The following is a 17,504-nucleotide window of genomic DNA, read 5'->3' on the forward strand; positions in this document are numbered from 1 at the left end:
CTTCTTTTCCTGAGACAGTCAGTAAAAGCTATTGTGAAGTACCTGAGAAGTTTTACTAAGCAGGCAAGATATGTTTATTTGTATGGTCCATTTTCTGCACAAAGACAATTCCAAGTGATTTAAATGGAGCAATAAAGGGCCTATACCATGTTATTCTGGCCCTTTATAGTATTCTAGCCCTTTATAGTAAACAATATCAATGTTTATGACAACATATTATCTTTGGCACACAAAATAACACATTTGTAATCATTAGTTATTTTCCCTGAGTTATTTTTCAACCCTGAAGTAAGACGACTCAATCTTTGAGGCTCCATGTGGGTGCCGCCCAGTTCATGACGTCAACCTAGTATGAGTACCAAAACTTTTTTTTTGCTGTTGACATGGACCTATCTTATACATTCTGTGGGACTCAAGAGGAAATTATTTATCACCTGTTTGTGGACTGCATACATACAAGTTTTGGATGGAAGTGAGAAATGATATTGGAAATCTAACAAACAAAAAAAAGTAAAATTTTTGGATAAAGAAATTATTCTGCATTACCTTAATGACAAAATTGACACAGATAGTATCTTTATTACACAGTTTTTTTTAAAACAAAATTCCACATAATATTCCATAACCCCTGTTGTTAAAGTAAAATCAGCTCTCATCTGTTTGCCCAGCTGCTGGACAGGACAAATAAAAACAAAAAACAAAAAACAATATTCCATATTAATAAAGCCCAATGGTCTAAATCCAATCCTAAATTCCAAAATATTTTGAATGAAATTGATCACTGATCGTACTGTAACATTATCAAACAACGTCAAAACCAAAAGGCAATTCAAACTAATTTTAATTTTTTAAAAATGTAAAATTTATGAAACCCCAAAGGTTATTGGATTGATGTTTCTTTTTTACATGTATTGTATTTTATTTATCAATATAAATAGATATTCTGTTGTTTTTGTTTTTTCTTTTTCTGCAATTTGTACACACTTAGTCCCTCACTGTAGTGTTTTTTTTATTTTATTTATTTATTTATTTTTAGTAGTTAGGGATTAGGGTGAGAATTCAGACAGAACCACAAAGAGCAGTTAATTAGCATGAATTAAAAAAACAAACAAAGTTATTATTTGTAGTTTTTTCTGTTTGTGTCTACGACTAAAGTTTAACGTGGTGCTTTCTAGGATTAAACAATCATGCGTTGTCCCATCAGAAATGTTTCTTAATTTCTCGTTAATCTGAGGCAGGTTTAAAGCTTAAAAATGTGTCTGTTAAGTCATTTACGAATAAAGTTTTTTTTAAATGTTACTACGTCATATTTACGCGACCGACGTGAATAGGAAAATGGTTCTAAAGCGCTGTGAAGAGTAGCCATCATTTCTCGCTTGTTATTGTTTCCTAACAGCGATAATGATCTCAGTTAGTTACATTCTGCTTTGCGGACAGTTTCTGTTGCTGTTTACAGTGTTACTATTACAGTGTCTGGAAGGAATACATTCCCAGAACTCCTCGACAGCAGCTCCTCCTCCTGCGGCTAACACGGTTACACCAGGACGGGAAGCTACTTCATTCCCGTTTACCGAGCAGCCAGAGGTTGGAAAAACCGAAGGGTGGACCGAAAGCGTGAATTCTACCGAGCTGTACGAGTACAGACCCCCGTCACCGGTCGTCCTTTGCCAATATCTGTAAGTAGACGCTAACTGTTGCCTTAAGTGTTGTGAGCGGGTTAGCTTAGTCAAGCTAGCTGTTTGTGTCGCTAAGATACTGTCATTCCCGTCAGAATTCTGTCAAATCACGCTTTATTAAGCAAATACAACTAACTAATGAATTTAATTGTATAAAACAGGATAAGTGTGAAGGAAATGCTGTCTAACTGTCTATTACTATGCTCCCTTGTTTTTCATTTTTATTTTTAATTGAATTTGTTAAAAGACCAGAGGAGTTTATCTACTGTCAGGACCCCGTGGACCATGCAGGCAACTACAGTGCCTTTCAGGAGATGGACCACGGCTGTGTTGGGGTAAATCCAGCTTTGATAACCCTTTCTGCTGACTGAGGAATAGCAAAAACAATGTGTTGTTTTTTCTCTCTTTGTCTTCTGTCTAGTGGGGTGGTCAAACTGAAAAGGAGGTGAACCACACTCGAGTTATCTGCACAGCCCTCGACGACATAGAGTGCGCTGGACCCCGGGAGTTTCTCCGGGGAAATGTGCCGTGCATCAAGTAAGCAATGTCGCCCTTTACAGAGACAAATGGATCCATAAGTGATTAGTGAGTTTCATCTAAACTTACTGCAAAAAAACACATCCTAACAACAAAGTTCACTGCTACCAAAGAAGTAGTCCAAATGTTAGAAAGATTTACTGCAAGTGCTTTAAACCTATGAAATACATTTTAATATTACAAGCGATTAAAGGTAGTTCTGTGCACCACTTTGGTGGAGGTCACTTTATAATAGATTAAAAGATGATCTTTAAATCTGTGACCTCCACTTTGGTGGAGGTCACAGATTTAAAGATCATCTTTTAATCTATTATAAAGTATACCCAGAGTTCATTTAATCATGATTTTTAGCCAAAGTTTAAAAACCTATGTGGTTTTCTGGAACATAGTTTCTGCAAATTCACCTCTGAGTTGTGGGCGAGATCATTGGTGACGGGAAACCCTGCCACACTTCCCCTCCCTGTTGCTGAGAGCTCTCTGTTCTCCCACTAGCTTACAGCCCCTCACAACCCCAAGCTAGCACCATGTGGTTTGATTTCCTGGTTTTCTTTAGTGCAGAAAAACCTTTGATTTCAAGCTCTAAGTTGTTTTAATATTTGATATAAATAAACAGGGTTTATGCAATTTTAAATGTAATATTTTTGCGACTGGGCAAACCATGTCCCCCCCAAAGCTGATTGACAGCCTAGAAATTTGTAACAGCACAAAGTGTTCTCCTTGGATCAGCGTCCCACACGCACAAAATAAACTTGATTTACAAAATAAAAAAAACAAAATGCAGAACGGCAGTTTAGTGGAGATTTCCCAGGTTTTTCTCAACGTTATCATGCTTTTAAGGAAGAAACAGGTCTGTGAGATCCAGAATTTTTGCTCGTTTTCTTATTTTTTTTTAATGCACCTCTAATACAAATAATAAAAAAAACTTTTATTGTTTTTTTTTAACATTATTTTTTTACATTCACCCTTGCATAGTCATAGTTGAGCTATACTCGTAATAATGCGTCTTTTTCTCGTCTGTTTAAGTGGAACAATGTCATCTGTGAATGCCAAGTATTTTTTTGCCCTTTTGTGAAAACCAATGGCAGCAGAGCTGGCCTTCATAGCGCCAACCAGGCCACTAAGTGCACTGTAGTGTTTAGTTTATATATCATGATTTTGATTATATATTTTAACCCTTTAGCTGCTAATCAACCAACTGGTAGAACACATTTTGAAAGAAACATAATCAAATCATTGTGTATTACTCACACAAGGCATTAGGAAAGAGAAAAGAATTGTTTTTTTTCTTTGGTGGGATTGTTAAGGGTCCATGTTATTTTTTTCCTCATGTAATTTTCTTTGCTTTTTCATTGTTGTAAAATCTCTTTTTTTATCTTGTGTTTAATTGTTGCCCTGTTTGATTTGTTATATAACAAACATCTCGATGCCTGCAGGTTTGCAAAAAAACAAACAAGTTGGTTTACTCCAAACGAAAAAGCAACAGAAAAGCAGAGATTAATCAAGATATTTTAGTCATAAATTGATCTTAAAATAAAAGTGAATGGACTTTTGCACATTAACTGTTGAATTTCCTTGTTTTTTCTCTGACAGATACACTGGACACTACTTTATCACCACTCTGCTGTACTCCTTCTTCCTGGGCTGTTTTGGAGTTGATCGCTTTTGCCTTGGCCACACCGGCACTGCAGTGGGGAAGCTGCTCACTTTGGGAGGACTGGGAATTTGGTGGTTTGTAGACTTGATCCTGCTAATCACAGGTGGCCTGATGCCCAGCGATTACAGCAATTGGTGCACCTACTACTGAGACGTACAGCAAAAGGTGGCATGGGACTCACTACTTCCATTTATTTATTTTTTAGTAGTTTTCAAGGTATGGCAGGGAATTGGCTTCAGCCGGCAGTGGTGAAGTGGGAAACCAGAAAGGTCGCTCAACTTTTCGAGAAAAAAACTTTTGTGCGTTCACTTTTTTTATGGTCTTATTTAGTCCGGAAAAGCGTTTGATTTCAAGCTCTGATGTATTTTGTATGGAAATATTGTGAATAAAGAAACAGGGTTTGAGTCATCTCAACTGAATGGTTCGTTTATGCTGCATTTTAAACCCCCACCCCCCCACCCCCACCCCTCCAGGAAAAAAAAACCCTGATTGCTGACAGCCCAGAAATATTTAACAGCACAAAGTGTTCTGCCTGGATCAGCATCCTCCACACTGAAAGACTTATTAAAAAAAAGACACACTGCAGAACGGCAGTATTCTAGTGGAGATTTCCCAGCTTTTTATCAACTTTCTGAATTTCTACAACATCCTGGATACTGTCTCTATTTGAGGACAACTTTAACTTTGTTAAGCAGAAGGTGGAAGAAGCTCCAAATGTTCTTAGCCTCCTTTTTTGTTTTCCACACTTTTAAAGTTGTAACAATAAAATGTCCCCAGATTGACAGTAATGTGCTTTTACATGGTCCGTCATGGAGTTTTAAACAAAACGATGCTTCAAGTAAACATTTGATGCAATCCATTTTTCACAGACATGAACGCAGGACATCACACTTATTGTACAGATTACTATGTGGTTTGATTAACAGAAAATAAATACTACGCTGCTTGAGCTGCTAGAGCCTGACACTCATGAATGACTCCATGAAGAAGAGATATCTTCCAAAATAAAATTGGTTTACAAATGTCCTTTTTCTTCTTCAAAGCACAAATTTTGTGGCTCCATAAAAGTCATTAACACTCGCCTAGAATGTTCCAACAAATTTCAGTGTCATGCTGTGTTCTGCTCAGCTGCTGTGATTTGGTTTCCTTCAGTGGGAGCAAACACGGGTCAGTAAGACCTCTGAGCAAACAATTTTAGCGGGAAAACCAGAAACATGCTTCTTTTGACAACTGAGTTTTGATAAGGCTCATTGTAAATCTCTGTTGTGTATTAATTGGTCAATGAAATCCAATAAAGACTTTTAAAATGACTCGTTTCTCTTTTCAGTTTGATTTGACTCACTTGTAGTGAGCATCTTTGTGGCAAATGCTATTTTACTGAGTTCTTTTTATAAAGCTGTCATTCGTACTGTTGTGCCAGAAATGATGTTTAATATAAAAAACCTACAAGGATGAAAAACAGAAGAAGTGTGTACCGGTACTTATATTAGGGCTTCTCAGACCTGGTCCTCAAGATCGTTACTCCTGCCTGGTTTATGGTTCTCTCTGAATTGCTTTATGCTAATCAGCTGACACAGGTGTCTCCTCGTTCTGATTGGCTGAACAAACCTGATCCAGGTAATCAGTGGCTATAAAGGGCAGGGAGAGCTGGAATTCAGGATAGAAGGTAGATCTTGAGGACCAGAGCTGGACAGCTCTGACTTTCCAGATTCCAGCAAACTCTTTTGACAAATGTAATCTATATTTAACCAAGTAAGTCAACTGAGAACTCATTTCCATTCATAAAGATGACCAAATCCCCTTTCACGCATGTTCATTTGATGGCGGCAGAGCTGTCATGCAAGACACTCAGGCCCCCCGAAGCCATGTGGGCTCAGTGATACGTCATAGGCTTGAGTTTAATATGTCCTTCACAGACAGACAGAGACAGAAAAAGGATAAATATGACACAATCATTTAAAACATGGAAGTATCATTCATAAAAAAGCTCAGACAAAATTGGTAACCCTGCCTCCTTCTCCTCCCTGTTGTTGAGTTTTGAACAGGGAGCTTATGGCCCACTGTATTTTAGACATCATAAATAAGCTCATTTTTCCGATGGCATTTTTTTTCTATCTGCCCCTGATTTGTGACAGTTTGGATAAAGAAATGCTAATAAATGTAATTTTGTGCTTAATTTTCTTAATCTTTGTTCTCCATCATCACTAAAATGCCAGAAGATGTTAAAAACAGCAAAAGAACAATTCGCATTTGTACGTATTGTCATAAATATCAGGACACTCCTGCTGCTAGTACTGCAATAAATTAATGCAATGGTTGCTATTTACTGCATCTGCATAGCAACATGAATAAACACTAGAAATTAGAACCACACCATGTGGAATCATCAGCTTTGATTTAAACAAAAAAAACTAGGAGATGAGAAGAGCGGTTTATTCTACCTGAAGGTCAAATGTTTGAGCTTCTTTTGGATTCCTTTTTCTTTTCTTTTTTTTATTGTGGGGACTTATTTGCCACATGTCCAGCCTCCACACCACCTGCTCTGCTATCAGTCCATTGGCTGTCTGAATATCCAGGGACAGAGCCTCCTCTTCATCAAGTCTCCTTTACCAGGTTACTGAGATGAAGCCATATTGTCAGCTCCACGCTGCAGATTGAGTGAATGTTTCTAATGTGCAGTTCAGCAGCAGGAAGTGATGGTATTGCTTGTATAATCATATTTTCTTGAAGACTTTTTTTCACATTGTGTTCCAATGAACCTTATTTTCATCATTTCTAAAAAACAAAAAACTGTTGAACTTTTATGCCACTTTTTTTAGTTCAGATGAAAAATTTAATTGGGCATTATTCCCATTTAAAAATGTATTGGCCAAAACAAAACAAAAAAAACCCTCATAGATTTAGTTTGGTGAAGGGCTCGAATTATTTTCTTTTAGACGCCAGCACTAAAACTCTACATGAAACCTCAACTAATATTAAATTAAACAATCAACTAAATCTTAATGAAGATTCTTTCTTATGGCAGTTTTCTGCTTTTATTTAATTTTTTTCTTTCCTTTTTTTTTAACTGAAACAATAGAATTATTTCAATGTATGCAATACTGTGCAATTTCTTGCCAAAGCACAAATATCTTAGCTTAGCAGAAGAGAAACTTACCACGGGAATCCAAACCTCAGCAACATAGCAACTGCAACCAATGAGAGACACAGGCAAGTAACTGGGGACTTACCAAACCATCTGCAAAAACCCAACATTTATTGTGACAAACAGCCAATGGGATAGACGATGTATAGCCAGTGGAAAAAGATGTCTGCAGTTGTCAGAACAACCTTCCCCATGCCATTTTTGTTAGTTTCCACTTTCACTAAAGTCAACAATAAAGTCATACAGTCCTGATTCAGTCAAATCATTTTCAAGGGAGCAACTCTGTCACCAACTAAAGATACAGCTTTCTGTAGTTGAAGAGTAGTCAGTGTAAAAATCTTCTACAGTATCTTAAAGGGCCTATATCATGCAATGATAATAATGTTAATTCCTCACAAAAACAACTCTAAAGCGGTATTTTGATCCATTCACGCATCTCAGCATTCCTCTTAAAACCAGCACTCAGAGCAGCAGCCCCTTCAAAACCACAGAAACAAGACAACAACATCATCTCACTCATCAAACACCTCTGGGTGTTTGACAGATGGAAAAGTCTATTCAAGGTTGTGGAAAATGGACAAAAGATCAAAGGAAACATTACGTTCATTAATAATTAAAATAAATAATTAAATAAATATCCTGACAGCATTTTGAATCAATACAAATAGGCCTGCACATTATACCGCAAATTTATCGTTATCGCAATATCAAGTTGTGCAATATGCACATCGCAAAAGACAGCGAAAATTGCAATAAATGGTTACCTTAAATGTGCTTAAAGAATCTTATGGCAACTTAAAGCATTTAACGAATCAAATAAATCCCTTTCTGCTTTTCACTAATCGAATGGACCCCTTCACGTTGTTGACCAATCAGATGGAGCCCTATCATGTAAGCTGTTCTTCTCCTATTTCGAGGAGAGTCGTTTAGAGTATAATTTTTAAACTGTTGCAATTAAATGGGAAGGATGTTTTTGATTGTTTTGCTTTTTATTTATATCCCGAAAATTATATTGTTATCGAAATATTAATCACTAATATCGCATATCGTGAGTTTTCCTCATATCGTGCAGCACTAAATACAAGTATGGCCTGATGAACTATTGCGATATATCGGCAAAACAATTTTTTTCTAACACCCCTAGTGTTGCGGCTCCCTGTGCTTTCATTTCCATGGGAAAATGATAAATAGCTCTTTGAGAGGTTCAGGTTGCAGACCCCTGGGGTAGACTGTTGTGTCATGAAACAACATTAAATGATTGTGCCTGTAAATCACAGGGAAGACTAGTCCACGTGTTTTCCAGGCCGTAGCCATTCTGAATGTTAGTGATTACATTTAAATTCAGTTTCTTCTCAATTCATGACAGCCCGAGACAACATTTTTAGCCTGTTTTTGAAAAACACAAATTAAGACACATATTGACAGATATTTTTTTTTAAAGTCACGTGACTCCTCCAGTTCATCATAAGCTCAGACAACTCAAAATGCTTGTATGACACTAAAGAGGGGAGCAGAGATGGAGACCGTGCCGCCGGCGGTCGGCCTCCAAGACCTGAATCGCTATAACCAAACCTTGTGCCCCTGCACAGAGAAATGACTCACGAAATATCCTGATATGCTGTAGAAGATCATCACAGAAAATAATCATCATACAGATGAATGAATGATGGATGGAACCGGTGTTGTGCCAAGATAGAATTTGTTTCCCCTCCGGACTGACGCGCCATGCCCGACGCTCAAATGGCGCCGTAGGCACACTTAACTGATGGAAGAAACACGGGCTCCTGGTTTTAAGGCTCAGAGTGATGTGGCTCCTAATGTGTTTTATAAAGTACACCACGGTACAGTCTATTGCTCTGAATAAAAGAAAAAACTCTTAATGCTGAGCAATATTCAAATGTTCTTTTAATAAATCAGAAATGTTTCAGAAGGGGTCTTGATGAGTAAGGATTGGTAACACACATTCTTCGGCTGTGGGGTGAATGGGGTTGTTCCTTATTTGTGAATTCTGTATAATCGCGGGTGTCTTTGGTTCCCTAAGCCTTGCGAATGCGGGGAACACCGTATTTGTTACAGACATGCTCCCCATGCTCCCTGCTCTGCTCCATTCCATCTTTGTTTTCCTCGTCTGAGCTGCCATCTGGCTCAAAACGATACAGTTGGATAGTTCCAATGTTGCTCACCACTTTTGTTGCAACGCTCATGTTGTGTTGGGGTTGTGAGCAGCTGTAAGCTATGGGAGAGCGTGTTAACAAAGGAATGATGGAAAAGCAAACAGGCCCGCACAGAACTTAGGTGAAAATCTAGTGAACTGCTGCTCTTCAGAAGTGATGTTGACAACACAGATGTTTTGGTTTTTGTCTAAAATGGAATAATTATAATTTAAAGACCACTGGAAACGCATTGAAAATCGATCAAAAGATGATCAGAGTGGGACTTTAAGCTTTTGGAATGCCCAAAGAAGTTTGTTTTGACACTTTCTTAATCTTTGTCAATATTTTATACTACAGTTTGGGTTTTTTTTGTGGGGGACCAGTCCCCCTTGCCCCCTGTAGTTTAAAACAGGTTTATTTATTTTTTCCTTTTTTTAAAAACCTTTTAATAATTCCTGAATCAAATGCATGTCGATTACATCCATTTAGGTCATTTAAAGTTAACTGTCAAATATCGTTTGGAATATGGTGCTAAATATGAAGTATTTTGCACCATATTCCAAACAATGACACATAAAATCTATTCTGGTCTATTTTGCATTCGCATCCGTCCTTTAAAGCATCTTTTCTTGCGTGACACCTGCTCCTCTTCCTCTCTCATTCTGCCATTGGTTGGCGCGCTGTAAGCTCCGCGGTGATGATGGGGGGAGTCAAATGAGAGCGGCCGTCCTCCCCGCAGCGCGCACACTGAGCCAAAGTGGAGTGGAGGAGACGCGTCCTCTCTTTCCCTCGCAAGCCGCTGACTCCTCTCTTCAGGCACAAAAGTTACCTCCCCAAACCACCTTCCTCTCCGAACAGCTGGAGCCAGTCCAGCTCTGAGGAGGAGAGAGGAGGCGCGACAAATCCGGCTGCTTTTACCTGGTTTTTGTGGAAGAGTGCACCGGCATGGGTACCCCAACAAACCCGCTTCTCACCTCGGGGCTCCTGCTTCTCGGCGCAGTTCTCTCCGTCTTCTCCAAAGGTGAGACGCGTGCCCATGCGCGCGCGCGTTGCTTCTCTGGAAGCCGCTGTGTGTTGGACGCTTTTCCAAAATGTGGGTGCCATTCTCCGGGTTACTCTCCATCTATTTATTACCACAGTAATAATTGCGTTTGTGGATTTGGTTTGCAGTTTGTCAACCGCACAAACCTGATGTTCTGTGCGCGTTTCTATTCATCCTCACACTTCGCGTCACCACTTTTCTCCAAGATGCGCAACAGAGCGTTTAAAAGAAGGCTGTTTAAAAGCTAAACCTCCAAAGTCCTTTCCTCAAATTAAGCCTGATAGTGAGACTTCTAATGCGTCGCTGATAGATCCATTTGAATCTACGGCTAGTCCTGTGCAACAGGCTGGCCAGATTATTCTCTAACAAGGCACAAGGCTTTGGGGGGACTACATTTCCATCATTATGTTGTTTAGTGTAGGGAGACGTTTATGATACGTTCAAGCACAGAAAAAGGAAATGTGTAATCTGTAATGCAATTTCAAGAAGAGATGGGCTACAACAGGAAGGATATAATGTGGCACAGCTGAAAGTTCACTGGAAATTCCCAGCGTGGATGTGAAAAATACAGTTAAGAAACAAATATTCTAGAATATAATATCACTTTGTGTGTTTAGTTAAAAAAAACCCACTCTGATTGTTTTTAACATGATTTTGTAACATGTTTCCAATGATGGAGGACATGAACATTAAGCTTTAAATTGCATTTCTGAGTATTTATTCAAATGATTGTGAATCAGGAGCAGATGAAAAATACTGATTGGAAAAAGAGCTTATTTGTGACACAAGCTCCCTGCTGCTCTTCATTCTGATGCAACCACTTGCAGACAAATGGACCCATGTACGTCTTTGTTTTCCTCATCTGAGCTGGAATTTGGATCAAAACTGTACAGCTGGATAGCTCCATCTTTCCTCTATATTTTTGTTGCACCAGTAATGTTAGGTTGGGGGTGTGAGGAGCTATAAGATAGGTTAAACCGAAATCTCTCATTTATTCGGGGCTGCCATGGTGTAGCAGTAGGGCTGTCGACCCATGATCGTAAGATTCCCGCCTTGCATGCCCATGCGTCGATGTGTCATTGGGCAAGACACTGAACCCCACCCTGCCTCTGGTGGTAGGTTGGCGCCTGTGTTCCGCAGCGGAGCCGCCACCAGTGTGTGAATGTGTGTGAGACTGGGTGAATGGGTTTGTGACTGTAATGCGCTTTGGGCAGGTAGAAAAGCGCTATTTAAGTATACGCCATTAATTGATGATGGGAAGTGGGGGCAGGCTTACTCCGTGCTTACAGTCCAGCTCACAATTAAGAGGTGAGTTTCTGATGAGTTCTAATTTTAACGAACCACTGCTGCTCTTGCAGAATCTGTCCTAGAAAACTACAGTTTTTTAGAAGTTTTTGGATTAAAACAGAATGATCATAATGAAAAAAACTCTGGGAACGCTATTGAAAATGGATCAAAAGATGATTGGAGAGAGTATTTAAACAGATGTGCTTCTGGTTGCAAAATTTAAAAAAGGGTGACTCAAATTGTGTTTCCGTATGAAGTATTCCAAACTAAAGACAATGAACACATGTTCTGACAGTGAATTTGATTTGCTGTATCCCTTGCTTAAATATATAGTCACTAAAATGACATCCAGAGCATTCTGCAGAGCTGCGTCATAGTAAAAGACAACGGGTTCTTTGTTTTGGTCAGATAAAATCTTTGCTGTCTTCTGCACAAAAGGTTTCACTGGAATGTGCCAAAAAGACCTTTTCAAGATCAACATTGCACAGATTTGGGTGGCAGTGGCTCAGGTGGTTGAGCAGGTCCTCCAATGATCGTAGGGTTGGCGGCTCGATCCCCGCTCCCCCCAGTCAACTGTCGCTGTGTCCTTGGGCAAGACACTTCACCCTCCCTGCCTCCAGTGTGGCTTGAATGTTCCGGTGATGGTCAGAGAGGCCGTAGGCGTGAACTGGCAGCCACGCCTCCGTCAGAGTCTGCCTCAGGGCAGCTGTGGCTGCAACAGTAGCTACCATCACAAAGTAGGAATGAAGAGTGAATGAATAATGGACACATTGTAAGCGCTTTGAGCGTCTGGAAAAGCGCAGATAAATCAAATCCATTATTATTATTATTATTATTATTATTATTATTATTATTATTATTATTATTATTATTATTAATTCTGCAAACCTCATCACAATTCTGCAAACTCTGAAATCTGATTATTTGTAACTGTTAAAGACTAAATCCCACCTGTACACAAAATACTTCTTTGAATGTTATTCAAGACTTGAGACAACATTGATAGACACGTTTCTGCATGTTGGTCACCTGCACTCTAATTTATGGATAAAATAAATCCCTCAATTGCTGATTTATGACGTTCATGATGGTAAATGTGTTCGGTGAGTTTTGGGTTTTAGAGTTGCACAGAAGTTTCATAATTCAGTGAGAAAGACTCCAGCTCCAGTTATTTTCATTCTTGAGGGATTTTTTAACCTGTTTCTTAAAGTTGTTCTGTTTCAACCTACATTTTTATATTTCTTATCATGTTTCCAGAGTTGTGCACAGGCTCCAGCACAGTATTGTTCAGCAGACCTCTTAGCATCTTCAGTTTGACAATTAAATAAATTCAGAATGTCAAGTATTTTTGCCTCATGAAGCACCAGACCAAAGCTAAAGCCTTTTAGGCTTTTTGAATCAGTGATGGATGACTTTATAACGCTACAGATGAACAGCTGTAATGTTTTAGTGTTGGTGCCTCACCTGTTGCACATGGATGGAGGGAAGAGCACATTTTTCTGGTTTTAGCTTCATTGCGCTGGCTGAGAGGATACATTTTAGGATTCTGTTTAAGCATCTTTTTTCTGTTTTAAATCTCTACAGGGTTTGCTGCCGTCTGGCCTCTCTGAGTTGCTGTCCCCCATTTTCTGTTTGATCAGAGGTCAGCTATTTAACTGCTTCCATGCGATCTAAAGATGAGGTGCAAGCTCATAGGGAACTGCACTTTAGGAACACAATTCTGGAATGATTTACCACTTCATGTCTATTGAAACCCACATGTTATTTGGCTTTGAGAATGTAGTGAATTTGAATTTATCTAATCTGTTCTATTTATTTTTTTAGACGCCATTATATCTATGCTTTGGTTTATTTCATTTATAGATATTTCAATTAATTAATTTTTTAAAATAAGAAACAAAAAACAGGCCAGAATCCCTCTGTCAATCAGACGACCTGACCAAGCGGTCATTAAACAAAACACGTAAACAAAAGAAGTTAAAATACAATATTTAATAATACTATAAAAGAGAAGAATACAAATTTATAAAACAGACATCAACTAGATTGCTTAAAAAAATATAAGAGTAATAAATTAGAAATAAAAGCAGGGTTTGAAGGACTCAGCGTTTATTTAAAGACTTGGATCTAAAAGCAAATGATTATTATTGCTGCAATCATCAATATTATGAAATTCATTTATGTTCACTCTGTTTTATGTTTTATTAATAAATGAGATGGTGATTATTCATTGTATAGTAGAATTTGAAAGGGATTCTTTAATATGCAGTGGGCCAATTAAGTATTTATTCAACCACCAACCATTCAAATACAAGTTCTCCCATTTAAAAAGGTTAGAGGTCTGTAGTTTTCATCATATGTATCCCTCAATTATAAGAGACGAAATGAGAAGAAAAAAAAAATCCAGAAAATCAAATTGTCTGATTGTTAAAAAATTTATTTGTAAATTGCGTTGGGAAATAAGCAATTGAAAAACGAATTTTGAACAATGAAAAATAGCCCCAAAGCATGATGTTTCCGCCCCCATGCTTTACAGAAAGAAGGTGTGGTGTTTTCTGAGTGGCGGTTCCACACTCCCCGGGCTAGTGACCCCCCCACACACACACACAATTTGACGACATCCTTTTGGTGTTCCTTATTTTCCTTTGCCCATTTGACACAAACAATGCATGAATTGTATATATTCGTATTTTAGGGGTGCCAAACTCGCACAGGGGGCCTAAATCCAAAACACGCTTTAGGTTACGGGGCCGAACCAGATGAACATTTATTGAACACACTAAAGCTAAACTTTTACACCTTTTTAAACCTTTAAAACTCAACTTTTTGAACATAATATGAATAGAAACAGGCATATTAATCCCGAATAAATCAAGTTGAACCTTAAATATCTCATAATATTTTTCTCTCCATAATATTTTTTCTCTCCATTTCTGTCAAAGTTTTACAAATATGAACATGCTGCAGAACAAAACAAAGCCTGGAAATATTAATAACAAACAAAACAAATCATATTATTCGGTTTTCTTTGCTCTCTTGTAATTATTTTAGAGCTGAACTCCTGACATCATTTCTAGCAATAAGTTCATTTCTGCTATGTGTGATGTCCTGTATGTCTCTTTGTGAAACATATCAGAGGGATTTGATTTTTAAAAAACCTGTTAATGTGAATTATCATTTTTAGGTCCTACAAAACATTAAAAACTAAATCATAGAACTCATCAGTATGATTACTCCAAAAATATTTGGTATTTTCCTAAGTTTTTGGCCATAGTGGAGTTTGGAGTGTGACTGTTTGAGGTTGTGGACAGGTGTCTTTTATATAGATAACCAGTTCAAACAGGTGCCATTAATACAGGAAATCAGTGGAGGACAGACGATCCTCTTACAAAAGAACATACAGGTCTGAGAGCCAGAAATCTTTTTTTGTTTGTTGGTGACCAAATACTTGTTTTCCACCACAATTTGCAAATAAATTCTAAAATCAGACAAGGTCACTTTATTTTTTATTTTTTCTGGATTTATTTTTTCATTCTTTTTCTTATAGTTGAGCTATATGATGAAAATTACAGGCCTCTCTCATCTTTTTAAGTGGGAGAACCTGCACATTTGGTGGCTGACTAAATACTTTTTTGCCCCACTGTAAATGTCTGCAGAGTATTCTGTGGTGACACTTTTTTTCTTTAAAGTATATATAGAATGAGTTGAATTTGATCTGTTGTTGTGTTTTTGTCCTGGTATAACCTTGGTTTGACGAAAGGTCAGCTTCTTTCTTTTAATATTTATAAATGTGCTTTTTTAAACAGGTGAGGCACCAACACCACATGTAAAACATTACAGTAGTTCATTCTATTTTAAGTGCGTCCAAGGTTGCATTTTGTTGTTGCCAGCACATATTTAAAATTAGAGTTGAAGTCCTGTTGTATGTCACACACCCGAGTGTGTGGAATGTGTTCTCCGTATTTGATCTATCCCCTGGAGGAGCGGTGAGCTGCAGAAACAGCCACACTCAGGAACGTTTTGGTGTTTTAACCCTAACTGCATCTGTAATCCTAACCTTCTTCTATATCCGTGCGACCAAGACAACAGTTCAGGGCTGGCCGCACATATTACGAAAATTCCGTGCAAATAGACACTTTCTTTAAATAAAAGACATTTATTTTTTGTGTTGTGACAATAGTTGCCAAACAGACAAAGAGGTTGACAAAATGACGGAAAGAACAAATGTGGAAGAAATAAAACTTAGGAAGAAAAGGAAGCAAGGCATTAAGTGTAAAGATTAACAAGAATGTTTGGAAACTTTTACAGGAAAGAAAGAAAATACTAATATTCAGATTTAAAATAAAAGGATTTTTGCTCCTCACCTTCCTTTGGTCATTCAGGGTTCTTTATTCAGCATTGACTGTATATGAGAACTGGACTGAGTAAGTGTGACATCACCCATAGAGAATGACTTAATTCCGGCTTCAACCAAAGAAGTCAATTCAGTTGCTATTTTTTCAAGATATGGACGCTGCCATGTTGGAGCCAGATGTCATCAGTAAGCAGTGATTGGCCTGAAATCTGTCAAACGTTTTGAATGTTCAGTACGGGAGCCAGCGGGCATCACACACTTTTATTGCGGCCTCTGATTGGTCAGTTTATAACTTGAATAACTTGCACTGCAGAAAAAATAACATGAAGGGGAAAAAAGAGGATTATCTAGAATGTGTTTAAAAACTGTTAGCAGAGCAAGAATGGTTATTCTGGAAATGACTTTAGCTGTTTATTTATCAAGAGAATTCGATGGGATTTTGGATGCTTGGAGCCAGCAGGTACTTCCTGTTTGGAATGCTAGGAGGTAGGGATCACTCAGTCCAGTTACCTTATACAGTCAATGGTCCTGCTCCATACAGTGCTCATTCATAGTGGCTCCAAAATGGATCCCCAGCTGGGATCTCAGGTCCATATAGTTTGTCTGTGTTTCCACCCTTAACCAAGCGTCTGCCTTTGACCCTGTTATTTTTGTTGAGTTTATGTATTGAAACTGGATTATCTTTACAGATTTCACATTTAAATCTTCTTTGATCCTTTAAGGTCCCCCAATAGTAAAAATCCACATGCTTCCAGATGAGAAATTCTCCTCATTCCTGGCACTGCTTCTCGCTCTCCTCATCTCCTGGACACAAACTGAGTAAAAGCCATTGTTAAATTACTTTTCTGCTTAGTCGGATTCAGATTTACCCATTAACTCCCCCTCCAGTGACACCTGCCAGCCGTCTTCAGCTGGGCTCATGTCAATTCAAATTTATGCCCACCAAAATCTCAAGGAAGATTAATTTCTCTTCAGTTAATCCTCCCCAGTCGTCTGAGACTCAGTTGTGTTAGGTTCCTTCTGCTGCGGTGTGCTTTCATCACCTCATCGAGCTTTTAATTAAAATTTTGAATTTAACACTCCCAGAGTCTGAGTTTTTCTGGGGCCTTTTTGACTTACTGCAAAATGTTATGCAAAGAGCTGGAAATCGAGAGACTCTTGTTTTGAACAGATTTGAGTTTTGCAAGTGGTTTATGTAATTTTTTTTTTGCCATTCCATGTTACCGGACTATTGCCTGTCCTGATATGACCATAAACAGTTGTCACCAACCCATAATTGCAATGGATTAGGTAAGGGATGGTGCCCGACAAAGTGTGTATTATCAGAAATCAACGGTCGTCATGGAAGCCTGAACACTTGCTTCCGTGTCATCCGTTAACAACTGATAATGGACACCTCAAAGGCCATTCTCTCGCTCATACTATGGACAGTTACAGAATAAATAAGTATTCAATCAATTGTTAGAACTTTATTCTGGTTATTTTTTGGTTTGAATTGCTTTTTCACAATGAGTGGTGAGGCGCATTATCATAACTGCTGAGCCGGGACCAACCTCAACTGCAGCAGCAAAGAAAAGTGATATGCTGATGGTCACATAGGTTAAACAAGGCATCAGTTCAGTAAGAACTTAAGCTGCGTTCACACCAAACCCAATT

The 17,504-nt window shown here is 38.3% G+C and overlaps 2 protein-coding genes across 3 annotated transcripts in view; both read left to right on the forward strand.

The window, feature by feature from the left end:
- The first annotated feature begins 1,280 nt into the window (after nucleotides 1-1,280).
- Nucleotides 1,281-5,177, forward strand: tm2d2 (TM2 domain containing 2). The gene is made up of 4 exons (XM_004072782.5): nucleotides 1,281-1,676; nucleotides 1,924-2,011; nucleotides 2,098-2,213; nucleotides 3,804-5,177. The coding sequence occupies exons 1-4, from the start codon at nucleotides 1,402-1,404 to the stop codon at nucleotides 4,015-4,017; spliced, it is 693 nt and encodes a 230-aa protein (XP_004072830.1). The 5' UTR covers nucleotides 1,281-1,401; the 3' UTR covers nucleotides 4,018-5,177.
- Nucleotides 5,178-9,860: 4,683 nt separating this feature from the next.
- unc5db (unc-5 netrin receptor Db) overlaps nucleotides 9,861-17,504 on the forward strand; it is a 199,282-nt gene continuing 191,638 nt past the window's right edge. For both annotated transcript variants that reach the window (XM_020706238.3, XM_078952552.1), the window contains exon 1: nucleotides 9,861-10,186. In XM_020706238.3, the coding sequence (XP_020561897.1) occupies nucleotides 10,111-10,186 (76 nt within the window). In that variant the 5' untranslated portion in view covers nucleotides 9,861-10,110. The remainder of the gene's footprint in view (nucleotides 10,187-17,504) is intronic.

The sequence above is a fragment of the Oryzias latipes genome, chromosome 9, assembly GCF_053564925.1.
Source record: "Oryzias latipes strain Hd-rR chromosome 9, Olatipes_Hd-rR_3.1".
Lineage (NCBI taxonomy): Eukaryota > Metazoa > Chordata > Actinopteri > Beloniformes > Adrianichthyidae > Oryzias > Oryzias latipes.

Coding starts and splice junctions, on each gene's coding strand:
- tm2d2 (XM_004072782.5), top strand. CDS start 1,402: ATGATCTCAGTTAGTTACATTCTGCTTTGCGGACAGTTTCTGTTGCTG. Junction 1,677..1,923: donor GTCGTCCTTTGCCAATATCT/GTAAGTAGACGC, acceptor ATTTGTTAAAAG/ACCAGAGGAGTTTATCTACT. Junction 2,214..3,803: donor GGAAATGTGCCGTGCATCAA/GTAAGCAATGTC, acceptor TTTCTCTGACAG/ATACACTGGACACTACTTTA.